Source organism: Stigmatopora argus, chromosome 4 (assembly GCF_051989625.1).
Source record: "Stigmatopora argus isolate UIUO_Sarg chromosome 4, RoL_Sarg_1.0, whole genome shotgun sequence".
Lineage (NCBI taxonomy): Eukaryota > Metazoa > Chordata > Actinopteri > Syngnathiformes > Syngnathidae > Stigmatopora > Stigmatopora argus.
The window spans coordinates 21,899,877-21,916,297 of NC_135390.1; the positions used below are offsets into that span (position 1 = coordinate 21,899,877).

Genomic DNA, 16,421 nt, shown 5'->3' on the forward strand with positions numbered 1-16,421 from the left:
TAATGAATGACTTTTTCTAACTAATTGGCTGCCATTTTTTGGACTGAGGTTTGAATTAAAAATAAAAATAAAACGTTCATTCAACTCCTTCTAGTCAAAATAAATTGGACGTCTATCACCGTCATGGCAGCTAATGCCTTTTTTCCTTTTCTCCTTTTTAATTACAAATATATATATACTATATAATCTATCGTCGTCATGGTAACCAGTGCTTTTGTTTCGTTGCTTTTTTTATTACAATATAAATATGTTCTGTAATACATTGCCATCGCAGTATTGCCTTTTTTTTAAATCTCTTTTTAATTATGAATATATTCTGTTAAAAAAAGATAAAAACTACAATTCTATCCCTCTCACATTTATCACATTGCATTTTTTCTCCTTTGCTTAAAAATGAATCGACTTTTCTCAGCAAATGATTGCAACACGTCAATAATAACTATAAGATTCAATGAAGGTCACGTGTCTTGCGAGGGTGACTTCACTTCCCACTTTAGAAAAACGAAAAAAGAGAGAGGGGGGGAGTAAGCGAAAGAGAGAGAGAGAAAAAAAGAGAGCGAGCGAGAGAGAGAGAGAGCTTGTCATCCGGTTTTTTGGTGTGCACGAAAAAAAAGAAACGAAAAAAAAGCACTACAATGGTTTGCGCCATCGAGTCAATCGACTCTGCGTGAATCCAAGCTCGCAAATTAAATTGAATCCCCCCGCCCGTCCGCAACGAAAGGTGCGTTCAATGAACCAGGCGCTTCCACTATGGACTGCACCATCAAGGTAAGTTTGCGGCTTTCACGGACTTTCCACGCGCGACTTGGCCCACACCGCGAGTGAGAGAGTCCCCCCGCACTCTTTCCTTCTTGTACAAAATTTCCTCTTCCTTCCCGTTCGTGGTTGTATGTCGGCGCTCGAATAACACCGGTTAACCACCGCGTCATTTTCTCGCCGTCGAAAAAAGAGGCTCTAAAAGGGCCGTCATTTCGCCAGGTTTTTTTTTAAAAGCGTATTCTTATTTATTTTAAACCCGCATTTTCGTGTAACGTGCTGAAAACACGACGACCGAATCGAACCGGTACGTTAAGAGAACCCTACGTGGATTTTATTCGGGAGTTACGAGTTCAATTTACAGCGTGGAAACTGCGTGCAACCAGGAGCGGCAGGTGTCCGTGAAGGCACCATGTAAGTCAACATGAAATGGTAATTATTTTCAACCTATTTAACATCGAACGTTTCGTCAAAACGAGCGTAAATTCAACCAGTTTGTCTAAAAACAACAAAAGCCCAATAAATACAAAAAAAAACTATTTCAAATAGGCCTAAAACTATTTTTTTCTTTTTATTTCGCCCATTTTTAATTGCGAAACAAAGTTGAACAAAAGCAAAGTGTAGTTTGAGGAAGTCGTATTTTCCAGTACTTAAACTTTTGGACGTCTACGGTCGTCAATGGCAGGCAACGTGTTAAAGGTGTGTCTCCAAAGTTTCCAAATGTTATGAAGTCAAGTGGAATACCGCTGTTTTTTGACCAAATGTGTTGAAAACATAATGGCGTCCACATTCTTTGTCACACAATGGCCCGCAAAAGTTTTCGGTGAGTGTGTGTGTGTGTGTGTGAGTTGTTAGGGTTTATTTTAAGTCTTAATTTATAGCTGCAAACGGGAGCGCTCGTCAGGTGTCGTTATCTCGACTCTGCAGGCTTCCTGTCTCAAACCTCAGACTTTCCGCACATATTTCCGCCGGCCCGGAGCCGAGCGGGGTTGAAAACAGCGGCCAAAAAGTGGCAAAATGTGCAAAAAAAGGGGTAAAACTTGGGTGCAAAAAGGACGCCGTCGGGTGAAAAGTGCAGAAAATGTTTCGGCCGAGGGGACGAAAACCACACGCTTTGCAAAATCAGCTCGGGGTGACTTTTACTTCTGCTTTTTTGCGGGTGCTCAGACATGCTCGCAACCTTTGTGCAACTTTGTGTGCATGGGGTGGAGGGGGGGGGGGGGGGGGGGGGTGCTTAAGCGGGGTGGGGTGGGGGGTGTTCTGGTGCAAAAATCTCCCTGCCGATGATTGAAATCATAAATGTCGGATTTGGTGGTTTATGGGGACATTTCACGTATAGGGCGAACATTTTAAATAAAGTTTTTTTTTGGGGGGGGGCAATCAGACTATACTGAAATATATATATATTTAAAATCTTGATTCAGTATGAAAAAGGTTCTGTCTATTGATAGTTTAGTGGGGTTGTAAATGTTTTTGATTGCTAAAAAAAGTGTAAATTTTAAATAAAGTTTTTTTTTTTTTTTTAAATTGGGAGGGGGGGCAATCAGACTATTTGAAATATTTTTTTAAAAAAAATCTTGATTCAGTATGAAAAAGGTTCCGTCTATTGATAGTTTAGTGGGGTTGTAAATGTTTTTGATTGCTAAAAAAATCGTGTAAATTTTAAATAAAGTTTTTTTTGTAATTTTTTTTGGGAGGGGGGCAATCAGACTATTTTGAAATATATATATATTTTTAAAATCTTGATTCAGTATGAAAAAGGTTCTGTCTATTGATAGTTTAGTGGGGTTGTAAATGTTTTTCATTGCTAAAAAAATCGTGTAAATTTTAAATAAAGTTTTTTTTTTTTTTAAATTGGGGAGGGGGCAATCAGACTATTTTGAAATATATATATTTTTAAAATCTTGATTCAGTATGAAAAAGATTCTGTCTATTGATAGTTTAGTGGGGTTGTAAATGTTTTTCATTGCTAAAAAAAAGTGTAAATTTTAAATAAAGGTTTTTTTGGGGAGGGGGGCAATCTGACTATTTTGAAATATATTTATATTTGAAATTTTGATTCAGTATGAAAAAGGTTCTGTCTATTGATAGTTTAGTGGGGTTGTAAATGTTTTTCATTGATAAAAAAAAAATCGGGTACAATAAAGTTTGCATGTATTTGTTATGACTTAATAATAAGATGAAATTAATAAGTCAACAGCTCCAGCATAATTCCTTATATTGATTATAAGACTAAGGATTTCCTTGTAAAATATTTTTTAAAAGTTAACAAATTGCACAAGGGACTAAAGATGGAAATTATAATCTTACATATTTACATGTATATGTTCGTTAATGTTTAAATACATCAAACTCAAAATGATGATCAAAATCAGCCTTATGAAATGTTTGCACGATTGTTCTTTTACAATTTACAACTAAAATCTTAAACCAAGAGTTAATTATCAGTAAATAACATGATGTCATCGATTAACTGCAATAAAATAAGATGTGAATACCGTATTTTTTGGAATGGAGCGCAACTTGGATTTTTGGGGGCAGATTTTTTTAGGTCACCAGAAGCCAAGAACAAACGTTAAACGTTAAATTAATAGTAAAATGAGGTACAAAATACAAAAAAAGCTATCTATCAATGTACAAATAAGTTTTGTTTCGATAACTAGCTAAAAAAACAACATAGGCTGTCTGTCAGTGGTCAAATTTTTTTTTTTCGCAGGCCCAGCCAAACAAAAAAAAAGTGTGATTTATAGTCTGGAAAATACGGTAATCATTTATCAACTGCAAAAAAAGTATGATTCTATTCTGGAAAATACGGTAGTCATTTATCAACTCCGAAAAAAAGTGCAATTTATATTCTGAAAAATATGGTCGTCATTTATCAACTACAAAAAAGTGCGACTTATATTCTGGAAAATACGGTCGTCATTTATCAACTACAAAAAAGTGCGACTTATATTCTGGAAAATACGGTAGTCCTTCATCAACTACAAAAAAGTGCGATTCTATTCTGGAAAATACAGTAGTCATTTATCAACTGCAAAAAAAGTGTGATTTATATTCTGAAAAATACGGTAGTCATTTATCAACAGCAAAAAAAAGTGTGATTATATTCTGGAAAATACGGTAGTCATTTATCAACTGCAAAAAAGTGTGACTTATATGTTGGAAAATACGGTAATCATTTATCAACTGCAAAAAAAAGTGTGATTCTACTCTGGAAAATATGGTAGTCATTTATCAACTCCAAAAAAGTGCAATTTATATTCAGAAAAATACGGTAGTCATTTATGAACTCCAAAAAAAGTGCGATTATATTCTGAAAAATACGGAACTCATTTATCAATCCCCCAAAAAGTGTGACTTATAGTAATGGTTTATCAAAAATAATTGTTAATAGCAGTCCTTGTGGGAAAACTCATAAATTTAAAATGTACAATTTAACGCAGTTGCAGATTATCTAAAGAGGTCGTCGCATTTGTGGCGGTTTTGTGCTACACCGCTTGCGGTTAAAGCGACAGCGCGTCGAGTGGCTTACGGTTAAAAAACAAACAAAAACAACCTTTCGAAAAGCTTCACTAAACTTAACTAAACTAAAACGATTGCGCAATAGTTGGCGATAACGATAAGATCAAAGTACTTCAAAGTATTCGAGGAAAAATGTGCCAATGTGAATAAAAATCTGCGATATGCATCTGTAAGACGTCAAAAAAATATTTTTTGGACAGTTATGTCTTCGATTTGAACTCTTGGTTGCACGCAGTGGTTTAGAAGGGTGAAAGATATTTTTTTTTTAACCATGAAGGAAATGTAATTAAAAATGCGTGTTTAGGTGTGTTTATAATGTGGTGCGATACATTTTTTTGAGTTTTATATTTTTTTTAACAGGAGGAAGCACTTGCTTTCACCTTTTTTCGACAGGAAGGCATTTTTAGTAAAATCAATTATTATTGCAATTATTATTATTATATTTCAATTAATATTTGTTGTGATTAGCGGGTAACGGCTAATTTAGAGAGGCAGGATTGACCCGAATAATGTTTGGAAAAATTTATATGAATTAATACTAATAGAAATGATTCAATTGATTTTTGCAAAAGCAAAGGTTAGAAAATTATTTAAAAAAAATATAATAATCACTGTAATTATGAAATAAAAATAACGCTTATTGCCACCCCATTTTTTCTATATCTGCCATTGATGCCAATAGACGTCCAATTGGATTCCACATGGACGCATCACTAGACCACAGGTGTCAAAGTGGCGGCCTGGGGGCCAAATCTGGCCCGCCGCATCATTTTGTGCGGCCCGAGAAAGTAAATCATGAGTTGCGACTTTCTGTTTTAGGATCAAATTCAAGTGAAGAGTATAGATGTATATTAAAGTTCCTGATTTTCCCCCTTTTAAATCCATAATTGTCATTTTTTAATCCATTTTTTCTGTGTTTTTAGTTCAAAAATCATTTTGTAAAATCTAAAAATATATTAAAAAAGCTAAAATAAACATTGTTTTAGATCTATAAAAAAACGGGCTATTCAGGGCTTTTAATCTAGTTCATTTAATCCATTTTTATATAAAATATCTAAATATTATATCTAAAATGGTCTGGCCCACGTGAAATCAAGTCGATGTTAAAGCGGCCTGCGAACCAACGCGAGTCTGACACCCTTAAGTAAAAGTTTCTGAGGTGGGAATACGTTCGGAAATCGCTTTTTAGAACACATTGGAATGGGGAGGACTCTCCCAGTCCAAACGAATTGGACGTCGACGAGTTAACGCAACAAGGGGAGAAAAAATAATAATAATCAAATCAACAACAACAAGAATGGCCTCTGTGCCCGCCCCCCTCGCCTCCCTCACACCACCCTTGACCACGGGGTGTTTTTGCAGATTTCTAATGACCCACATCTTTTGGACTTCCTCTCGGTGGGCCCGTGCCAAAAGGTTCTGCCGCACATGGCGGCCGGGTTTCCTGCCGGCCGCTGAAAAAGCACGGCGCTGACGTACGAGGCCCGAAAGACAATGGCGGGCTCCTCTAAACAAACACGCTTCTCAGGCCCCCGGCCCTCCCCGGCCCTCCCTGGCCCTCCCGGCCCGTCCTGGCCTCCAGCCGTCTTAAAAGTTTCGCTTCGGGACTTCAAATCCGAGTCGAGTCAAAGCAGGGGTGTCGAACTCCGTTTGGAGGGCCACATTCAAACTAAATGGCCCGAATATAAGACGACCCTAATTTTGAGACAACCTTTTTTTTCAAGATTTGAGTTTGAAAAAATACTTTTTGAATGCCAAATTCAATTTTTTTATGCAAAAATTGACAGTGCATCTGAAAAAAAATATTATAATAATATATTGGAGAGAAAAAGCATCTTATTTTGCCTCATTCAAATCATGCGAAACTGTCAATCACATCTTAATAACTAATGAACATTAAAATGTCAACTAAAGTGCAATCACCAATAAAATAAATAATCAAATTAAACAAACCCGAACAAAAACCACAAAATTGCAATAACCAAAGTGTTCAGCATTGGCTTTCAAGATATCTATCGCCATCTATCCTTCTGAATGGGCATAATGTCTAGACCCCGAATATAAGACGACCCTGATTATGCGACAACCGTCTTTTTCAACATTTGAGTTTGAAAAAATACTTTTTGAACGACAAATTCAATTTTTTATACAGAAATTAATGACAGTACATCTAAAAAAAATTATAATAATATATTGGAGAAAAAGCATGTTATTTTGCCTCACTCAAATCATGCAAAACTGTCTATCTCATCTTAATATCTGTTGAACATTAAAATATGTCAACTAAAGTGCAATCACACTAATAAAATAAATAATCCAATTAATCAAACCTGATCAAACAACAAAATTGCAATAACCAAAGTGTTCAGGATTGGCTTTCAAGATATCTGGCGCCACCTATCCTTCTAAATGGGCATAATGTCTAGACCCCGAATGTAAGACGACCCACACTTTTTCAGTCTTATTTCAATTGTACTGTACTTAACTCCAAGTACAGTACGAACAGGCTACAAAGTCAGCCAGAACACCCCCGCGAACCGTAAGTTCGACACCCCCGAGTTAAAGACTAGCGATGCCTGGTCAAGTCCCGCCCCCCGGCACCAAGACGTGGCCCGTTCTCGTTCCAAGGAAGCGCCGGATGAGCATGAAAACAAGACTGGAGGTAACCAGGAAGTGCGCTAAAATAGCCGCTAACCCCGCGGACGTGTCCCACAGGAAGCGCTGTCTGTGGTGAGCGAGGACCAACCCATATACGAGGCGCCCTACACCGCCGCCATGCACATGAAGGCGGAGATGACGTCGCCGGGCGGATTCAAGCAAAGTCCCGAGCACGGCGAGCCGGAATGGCCGCCGGCCGGCGCGCAGAAGCGAGTCGAGCATGTCAACGGGACCACGTGAGTACAAACTTCGCTGCAATTTCTTGGAAAAATACCATATTTCTTTATCTTTTTTTGACTGAGATAATTTATATTTTTGAAAATACATATTTGAACGGTTTGGGAAAAAATAAGTGGCGTTTGATTGACGTTGGAGACGATGAATGTTTACATTATTCAATGGAATTAATATGGCAGGAAAATAAATTAGCATGAGTTGTTTATTTATATGCACGAAAGACGCTAAAATTTATTAATGCTAATAAATGTTGACTATAATGATTATTTTAGGACGTATTTTTAGGACGTATTTTTTGGACGTATTTTTAGTACGTATTTTTAGTAAGTATTTTTATGAAGTATTTTTAAAATGATTCACATGATTGTTAAGTTTAGATGATTAATTATGAAACTATTTTGAAAATATGTTCCCATATTTACGTATACATTTTCATGAATATACATGCGCATCTATTTGAAATAGCACACTAATAACTAAACTTAATTTGGATTAAGCAATTAAAGTTATGCTATATTATGAGGATTATACTTTCAATTATTTTATATACAAGTAAATATCTAATATTAATGGGATTATTTGCTTATCAAATGTAAAGGTATGTTTTTAGGCATTTAAATGACGTACTAAATTCAAAGTTTCTTTTTCTTCTTCGAGCGCATTCTTTACGATTGACCCGACAGCGCCCCCCTGGCGACAGTCAGGAACTGCAACATTGGCATTTTCCTATTCGCCATAGCACTGGCGCACTTTCTCTTACGCAAATTTTACACTTAGGACGAAAACAAAGCTAAAAATTAAGGTTGTCAGTCTTGTTGTCGGGCGACCTATCCGTTTGACGGCGTCTTTCACCGTGTGTCGTAGCCACGAATCCCCGGTGGACTGCAGCGTGACAAAGCGCTCCCGCCACATGAGCGACGACGGCATCCCCATGGCGTACCAGCCCTCGTACCCGGAGCCCCGGGTCAGCCCCCCCGACATCCCCCCGCCCGGCATGACCGTCACGGAGGAAAAACGCGTCATCGTACCGGCGGGTAAGTCGTTTCCAATGTCGGATTTATGAGACAATTGCACCCATTGAACCGACAACTATTTTTTTAATGTTTATTACCGTGGATTTCAGTCTTTGAGGTCATTATTTTTCCAATTACCGTATTTTATGCACTATAAGGCGCAAAGACTCCAATATTCAGTGCCCCTTAAAAATGGATGAATATTAATCGTTGTGTAAAATTCTATCTCATTAGCTACAGCGCCACCTAGTTGATATATGACTCAACTCCTAACTACTACTGCCATTACTACGACAACTGCTACCACCCCGACTACTACTGCAAATGCATATTATAATCCGGTGCGCCTTATATACAAAACAAAATTTAAAATAAGCCATTCATTTAAGGTGCGCTTTATAGTGCGGAAAATACGGTAGGTCCATTTGACTTTTTACTGAAATTCAGATTGCAAAAAAAAATTCTAAAAGAAAAAGACAGTCCATTTATTGTTAGAGACGGCTTATGTAATTTCATTTTAAAAGTGCCGTCAAATTATTTCATTTTTATTTTTTTTAACAACCTTCAATGCAATTTTGTCAATTTGACAATTTGTGTTGTACATACAAAAAAATGTCTAATTTTGGTGTATTTTACTACTTTTTCTAGCTTCGGCAAGTAATACTCCAAAAAAAAAACCTCATTAAATCGTTACCCAGACGTCCAATCCATTCCAACTGGGACGGCTGGCATTGAATTAACAGCCGCCTCGTCTTTCAGTTTCATTTTAATTAGGACTATCTGGCATCAATTATTTGTAATTATTAATTAATCTCACCCAGTCAAAAGGAATTGGACGTCCAACACCGTCAAAAACAGCCAATGAGTTCATCATTAATTATCACTTTTTAATATTAAATCCTTAAAAATTGAAACAAAAAAGGGTCCAACCAAATCCTAAAACACTTCAATAAACCTCAGACAGGTGGCACACTCATTTCCCCCCCAAAAAACAGCGAGAAGAAAACAGAATTGGCCAAAAATGTCCCTATTAAATCAACTTAATACGAGCCGCAATGGCGCGCACCAATGAGTCAGTCGCACACCCTCCCCTTCAAATGTGAGCCGTGGCTTCTTTGCGTCATAATACGTGGATATTGCCTCACGGCGGCGGGCCTTTCTTAACAATTGCGAAGAAGACGAAAGACGTACGAAGACGCCGTGTGCGGTCCCACCGTTACTGGCATCATAAAAAAAATTAAAAAAGGTGCGCTCATTGTTTTGCGGGTGGAAATGACTCAGCAGCATTTCCTGGGGTGAGACATTTTTGCCCTGGACATCAATTTATCAAGATATTAAACGCCAGGCGGTTGAAAGAGGAGAAAAAATGGTGTTTAGGTTGAACACACTAAACTTTAGCTCACATGTGTGAAAGTGGCGGCCCGGGGGCCAAATCTGGCCCGCTGCATCATTTTGTGCGGCCCGGGAAAGTCAATCATGAGTGCCGACTTTCTGTTTTAGATTCAATTTAAAATAAGGAGTAGAGATGTATATTAAGTTTGCTGATTTCCCCCCATTTAAATCAATAATTGTCATTTTTTAATCCATTTTTTCTGTGTTTTTAGTTCAAAAATCCTTTTGTAAAATCTAAAAATATATTTAAAAAAGCTCGAATAAACATTGTTTTAGATCTATAAAAAAAATAATATTCAGGGCTTTTAATCCAGTTCTTTTAATCCATTTATATAAAAAATCTAAATATTATATCTAAAATGGTCCGGCCTACATGAAACCAAGTTGACGTTAAAGCGGCCCGCGAACCAACCCGAGTCTGACACCCTTGGTTTAGTTGGTAATTGTGTGAGGACCATGGAATAAATGAGGGAATTTACATATGAAGTACGCCTCTACTTACAAAATTTTCAAGTTACGAAAAAAGTCTTGTAACCAATTAATTTTGCAAGTAGAGGTACGAATGCACAGTCATTATTTTCGGTCTAAAAATTGAATTTGGTGTTCAAAAAGTCATTTTTCTTGAAAAACTGTTATCTTATATTCGGGCCAATACGGTACTTGTTTACATATGCGCTTGATGGGAAAGCTTCGAATCTCAACAAAAAAAGCACTAAAAATTGAATTTGGTGTTTTTTCAAACTGGAGTCTTGAAAAACTGCCGTCTTATATTCGGGCCAATACGGTACTTGTTTACACGTGCGCTTGATGGTGAAGCTTCGAATCTCATTGTGCCTGTATAATGACAAAAAAATCATAATAATTCAATTGAAATTGTAACAAATGGTGTCCACGTTACACTCCACACCAGACCCCGAAATGTGGAGCCAAGACCACGTGCGTCAGTGGCTGGACTGGGCCATCAAAGAGTACGTCCTGGAGGAAGTCAACGTCATGCGCTTCCAGGCACTGGACGGCAAGGCCCTGTGCAAGTTGACCAAAGAGGACATGATGCACCTCACGTCCGCCTACAACGCCGACATCCTGCTCTCGCACCTCAATTACCTCCGGCAGAGTAAGGCCACGCCTCTTAGCGCCATTTCAATGACAAAGCGAAGGACTAGTTTTATGTCAACCACACCTTTCCCAATCTGGATTTTTTTCCATCAGGCAGTCCGACTTTTTCATACTCTACGACGGCGTCTACCAACACGGCCCCGCCCCCGGCTCCGCCTCCAGCGCAGCCTCGACTTCAGGTCAAAGCTGGTAAGATTGAGACTTGGAGTTCAAACAAACATTTTGACTCATTCAGATGCTGATATACTCAAACGTGCAGTTTCTGAATTTTTAATTTTGTCCTAAAATCAAATCAATTTTTTTTTTAAAATAAAGAAAAATGCATTGAAATGTGGCTTTAAATACCAAATAAATCTGTATTATTACTATAAATGTAACCTTTATGACAAATTTAATGATAACCAAAAGTTTGTTTATCTTTGTTAGCTAGCTTAGTCAAACGTGCAGTTTCTGAATTTCTAAATTTGTCCTGAAATCAAATCTATTTTTTTTTTAAGTAAGAAAAATACATTGAAATGTGGCTTTAAATACCGAATAAATCTGGATTACCCCTACAAATGTAACCTTTATGACAAATTTAATGATAAACAAGTTTGTTTTCTTTGTTAGCTAGCTTAGTCAAACGTGCAGTTTCTGAATTTCTAAATTTGTCCTCAAATCAAATCTATTTTTAAAAAAAGTAAAGAAAACTGCATTGAAATGTGGCTTTAAATACCTAATAAATCTGGATTAGCCCTATAAATTTAACCTTTATGACAAATTTAATGATAAACAAAAGTTTGTTTTTCTTTGTTAGCTAGCTTAGTCAAACGGGCAGTTTCGGAATTTCTAAATTCAATTCTATTTGACTAATCAGGCCTTTGACAGTTAATGATCTCCAATTAATGCAGATGGTGAGAAGTAGAAAAGTGAAAGATTTGATCTTTCAAACATTTTCAAATCCGCAGAAATTCTAGAACATTCCACAAAAGCTAACAAGAACAAACCATGAGCATTTTTCTGCATTTCCTACCATGGACTATCCATCTCCTCAATCTCAGCTTAGCCACCAAATTCTCCCCTTATCACACCCAAACAAAAACAGAAGGCTTCCCGAAACAATGCGGCGAGAGTTCAGAGCCCTGTTCAATAGTTTAAGTACCAGACCAAAGCGGTTCTTTGGCCTCCACTGATGAATCTTAAAACCCAAACTCAACAAGCCGTTTTGGGCAGGAAGCAGCTGCCATGGCACAGGAAGTAGGCGGGGGCTATAAGGTCGCAAAAGTGGGACACGACTCACAATCTGGTACAGGCAGAGTCCTCCCAAAACAAAAGAACCCTCACCCAAGAAACCAGGAGGTCATCTGGAGACCTCCCGACCCGTTATGGTCTCGCTAGACAATTTGGGGACTTCCTTCCCGTCGCGGTTTCAATGGCCGCTTCAAAAGATTCAGCGATCCGTCACCCCCAAATGTCTCATGGCTTTCTCGTTCCCCTTTTGCGCAGAAAACACTTTTGACGAGATCGGCCGCGGGAACAGCTGGAGCGCCAACAACATGGCGGTCGTGGCCAAAGGTACCGAAAGACCCGCCTCTGGGGGAGTGGGCGGGGCTTGTTTTAACGTGTACGTTTTCTCAATAGGTTCCGCCATGGAGCAACAACACGGCAGAGTCTCAGAACCGGTGGCGAGAATCGGTCAAGGTGGGATTTGTCGAAAACTGATATGTTTAAAATTTATTTTTTTCAGACTAAGTCACACCGGTCAAAAAAAAATTGGGGGAAAATATTTGGAAAATTCCCTAATAAAATGATATTTTTATGGGGAGATATTTTTCAATTATCGAGAAAGACAGGCAAATCTAATAATAATCTAAATCGAACAATAAAAAGCTATTAATCACAATTAAATACGGAAAAAGTGGATTTGAAGATAATTTTAAAAACTTGTTTATGTTGACAAAATGTATATTTAACCATTTTGAACTGCAATTACACCACCCAACCACCACAGAGAACAGGGGCGCTGTTGCAAGATGAACCATAGTTCCAGGAGAAGAAGAGAATGATGAGAAAACGTGTTTTTAGCATGTTAGCAATATAGGATAACACGGAGCATGAACGCAAAAAGACAATAACACGGCCAAAATAAGCGATTAGGAGATGCAGGACAACGCCGAACTGACACACTAAAAGATCCAAGTGAATCCTCCCTGGTGTTTTCTTAGTTTTTATTATATTTTATAGTAGCTAGCTAATTAAAGAGAGTCAGACTGAGACATACAGTATTTTCTCGCATATAATCCAAATTTGTGACTCAATAAAATGACTGAATCAAGGGTGCGGCTTATAATGCACACAATATACACTATACTTTTTTCACCAGTGGATGTTGGCCAAGTAACATTTACTATTTGTTGGTTATTTTCTGTTTTGCAGTAAGAAAACAACCATTACTGGATGAATTACTATCTTATGATATTGACCCTAATTATGTGCCTTTGATTCATACAGTATCTCGGAAATAGCACGTTTTCTTAAGATTTTCCCTTCAAAGTAAAACATTTGTACTCCCTATTAAATATGGAGGTGAAAATTGTGAACCATTGGGCGCCATAAACGAGAGAAATTGTAAAATTCCAAGATTTCAAGGCAATTTTAAGGGTGCGGCTTATATGCGAGTAACTACGGTGTATATATCTGTCAAGCCCGAGTATAAATTACCAAAATTTTGAGAGTGTGACTTAGAGCCTGAATAATAACAGTCATATTTTCCCAAAATGAAATACTACGTCAACTTTAATGCCATTTTTTTTTTAATTTCCAGATCCCTATCAGACATTAGGCCCCATTAGCAGCCGGCTAGCCAACCCAGGTAAGCCGTTAGCTTCTACAAAAGCGGATGATACAAATGAGGCCTTTGCACTGGCTGTGTTGGCAACACGTGATGGGGGGGAAAGAAATACGATTGACGTAAAAGACGATGGGCGGAAAGGTCGCCTGTGACCGTTTGCCTCGCTGTCTTCCTCGCAGAAGGCCAAGCCGTCCGCCCGTCCAAGAAACGAACGGGCAGGCAAGGTTGGTACGAGCCGCCCGACCTCAGCGCCCAAAGGCCTGTGGGTAGGTCAAAGTCCGCAAACGTACCGCCTTGGTTCCGAGCCACACAGTGGAAAGGTCCCATTTGTTTACTACCGGGCTTCATTTTGGAGTCGTTAGCGGGCAGGCGGTCATCGGAATTAGTACCGTTAAATTATTTTTTAATTCGCCAGTTTTGTCTTCAGTTGGAATTAATCAAATGCATTCAGAAATGATTTCAGCCCAATAAATTGAAAATGTACCGTATTTTCACGACTATATGGCGCATCGCATTTTAAGCCGCAGTGTCAGTAACGAGTGCTATTTCTGTATTTGACGCACACAAAGGACGCACCATTTTTAAAGACGCAGCCAGGCATGGCAAAACATACACCATCTTAAACATACGGACACACGCTAAAAACACGTTTTTAAAAAGGCAACGGAAGCAAAACTGAGTTGGGTTGTACTTTATTTCGCCATTTTACAACTTACTCACGTCATCATCACCCACAAATCCATCAAAGTCCTCATTTTCTGTGTCCCAATTGAACAATTGTCCAAATGAGTCATCGAAAACGCTGAGTTTTATACGTTCGTCCAGGCGGCCACAATCCATTCGCAAATAGTAGCTAGCTAGTAGCTAGCATAACTAGCCTGACGCTGACTGCCACCGTTCGTAAAGCTGTGTTGTCAATGTCCAGGTCACAATCCATTCGCAAATAGTAGTTAGCTAGTAGCTAGCGACTGATTTATTTGATTTTATCGTGATAACAATTTTAGTATTGGTCCATATATAAAGCGCACTGGATTATAAGGTGCCCTGTCTATTTTGGAGAAAATTTAAGACTCAAGTGCGCTTATAGTCGTGAAAATACGGTACTCCGGAAATGATGGCTGCCTGCCCTCCGACTTCAAACGGATTGGACGTTTATTACCAACAAATTTTAGCGTAAGTGATGCTCAAGACCACACAATCCGAAAACAAGAATTTCCCCAGAACCAAAACTCATAGAGACTACAGACTTTTAAGAGTCAAGAAAATCGCATGACAAAAATCAATTTAAAAAATCTATTAAAAATAGGTTTTATGTTATGTTGTCAAGGTCGCACTATTTTTTTTTTAATTATTTTATTTACCGTAATGGTAGAATTTTTGGACGAGCAAATTTAGGACCAATTTAAAAAATCTATTGAAAATTGGTTTTATGTTATGTTGTCATGGTGCACAAATTTTTTTTAAATTATTTTGTTTACCGTAATAGTAGAATTTTTGAACGAGCAAATTTAGGACCAATTTAAAAAAATCTATTAAAATAGGTTTTATGTTATGTTGCCATTGTCCACTAATTTTTTTTAAAATTATTTTATTTACCGTAATGGTAGACTTTTTGAACAACGAGCAAATTTAGGAACAATAATCCAAAATAAGAAAAAGATGGTGGTTTAAAATATAAGACTATTTAATGTAGGGCAGTGCCTACTTTCAGTAGTTAAATAAAAACACTGTTCAAACATGGCCGTTATTCACCAACTCCAGCAGGTCTCAGAAGCAACTAACCATGATAAACGAAAGATTACAGCAAATGCGTTCATAGCAGAGACGAATCTAATATACCATATAAATCTAAAAGAACGCAAAAAAGAATATCAGATACAAAAAAAAATGTAATTAATTCCAAAAAAAATGGAATAAGATTTGACATTTTCTCCCTTTAAAATACCACCGTCCGATCCCTGCCACTATCTTGTACAGGTTCCGGCCAGATCCAACTATGGCAATTCCTACTGGAGCTTCTCTCGGACAGCAACAACGCCGGCATCATCACCTGGGAGGGCACCAACGGCGAGTTCAAAATGACCGACCCCGACGAGGTGGCCAAGCGCTGGGGCGAACGCAAGAGCAAACCCAACATGAACTACGACAAGCTGAGCCGCGCCTTGCGCTACTACTACGACAAGAACATCATGACCAAAGTCCACGGCAAGCGCTACGCCTACAAGTTCGACTTCCAGGGCATCTCGCAGACGCACCAGAGCCACCAGGCGGCCGACGGCGGCGGCGGCGGCGGCAGCGGCATGCTCAAGTACCAGACGGAGATGTCCTACGTGCAGCCCTACCACGGCCACCAGCCCAAGATGAACTTCATGGCGGGCCACCCGCCGCCCATGCCCGTGTCGCCCGGGAACTTTTTCGGGCCGCCGTCCACCTATTGGAACTCACCCGGCAGCCCCATTTACCCCGGGGCGGCCATGAACAGACACCCCGCCGCCCACTCCCACCTGAGCTCGTACTACTGAGCGCCCGGGTCGCTAAAAAGTATAGCGTTAGCCGCCGGGGGACGTCCGAGCCGCGAGGCCCGGGAAGGACGGCGGCGAGCGTCGCCATCAATGGTGGCCGATGAGTTAAAGGGACAGACAAACTCGAGTTTAAAAAGACCTTCGCCTCAAAGACGGTTGTTCATAAAGTATTTTAGAAAAAAATATGACTTGTTTCGGCGATGGTTAGCACGTCGGGCTCGCGTTTCCGGGGTCGAGGGTTCGATCCCCGGTGGCTCCTCACTGTAATTGTGGAGTTTGCACGTTCTCCCCGGGCTTGGGTGAGATTTTTCCGGGTACTCCGGTTTCTTCCCGCGCCGCAAAAACATGCTAGCTAGGCTAAGCTAGCTGGTT

General features: G+C 39.0%; 1 protein-coding gene across 4 annotated transcripts; it reads left to right on the forward strand.

Annotated features, from left to right (window-relative positions):
• Positions 1–570: 570 nt before the first annotated feature.
• fli1rs (Fli-1 proto-oncogene, ETS transcription factor-related sequence) lies at positions 571–16,132 on the forward strand. Of its 4 annotated transcripts, none has more exons than XM_077599099.1 (10): positions 571–1,188; positions 6,997–7,175; positions 8,041–8,210; positions 10,492–10,695; positions 10,791–10,886; positions 12,183–12,251; positions 12,318–12,377; positions 13,501–13,548; positions 13,707–13,793; positions 15,505–16,132. In XM_077599099.1, the coding sequence occupies exons 1-10, from the start codon at positions 1,186–1,188 to the stop codon at positions 16,047–16,049; spliced, it is 1,461 nt and encodes a 486-aa protein (XP_077455225.1). In that variant the 5' UTR covers positions 571–1,185; the 3' UTR covers positions 16,050–16,132. The 4 variants fall into 4 exon arrangements, with proteins under 4 accessions (XP_077455225.1, XP_077455226.1, XP_077455224.1 ...); XM_077599100.1 differs by having other exon boundaries at positions 571–1,063; XM_077599098.1 differs by having other exon boundaries at positions 571–768.
• The last annotated feature ends 289 nt before the right edge of the window (positions 16,133–16,421 follow it).

What these genes read in the sequence shown, in the direction of transcription:
- fli1rs (XM_077599098.1), top strand. An exon ending in GAGCATGTCAACGGGACCAC is followed by an intron (nt 7,176 to 8,040) that starts GTGAGTACAAAC and finishes CGTGTGTCGTAG; the next exon opens with CCACGAATCCCCGGTGGACT. An exon ending in CATGGCGGTCGTGGCCAAAG is followed by an intron (nt 12,252 to 12,317) that starts GTACCGAAAGAC and finishes TTTTCTCAATAG; the next exon opens with GTTCCGCCATGGAGCAACAA.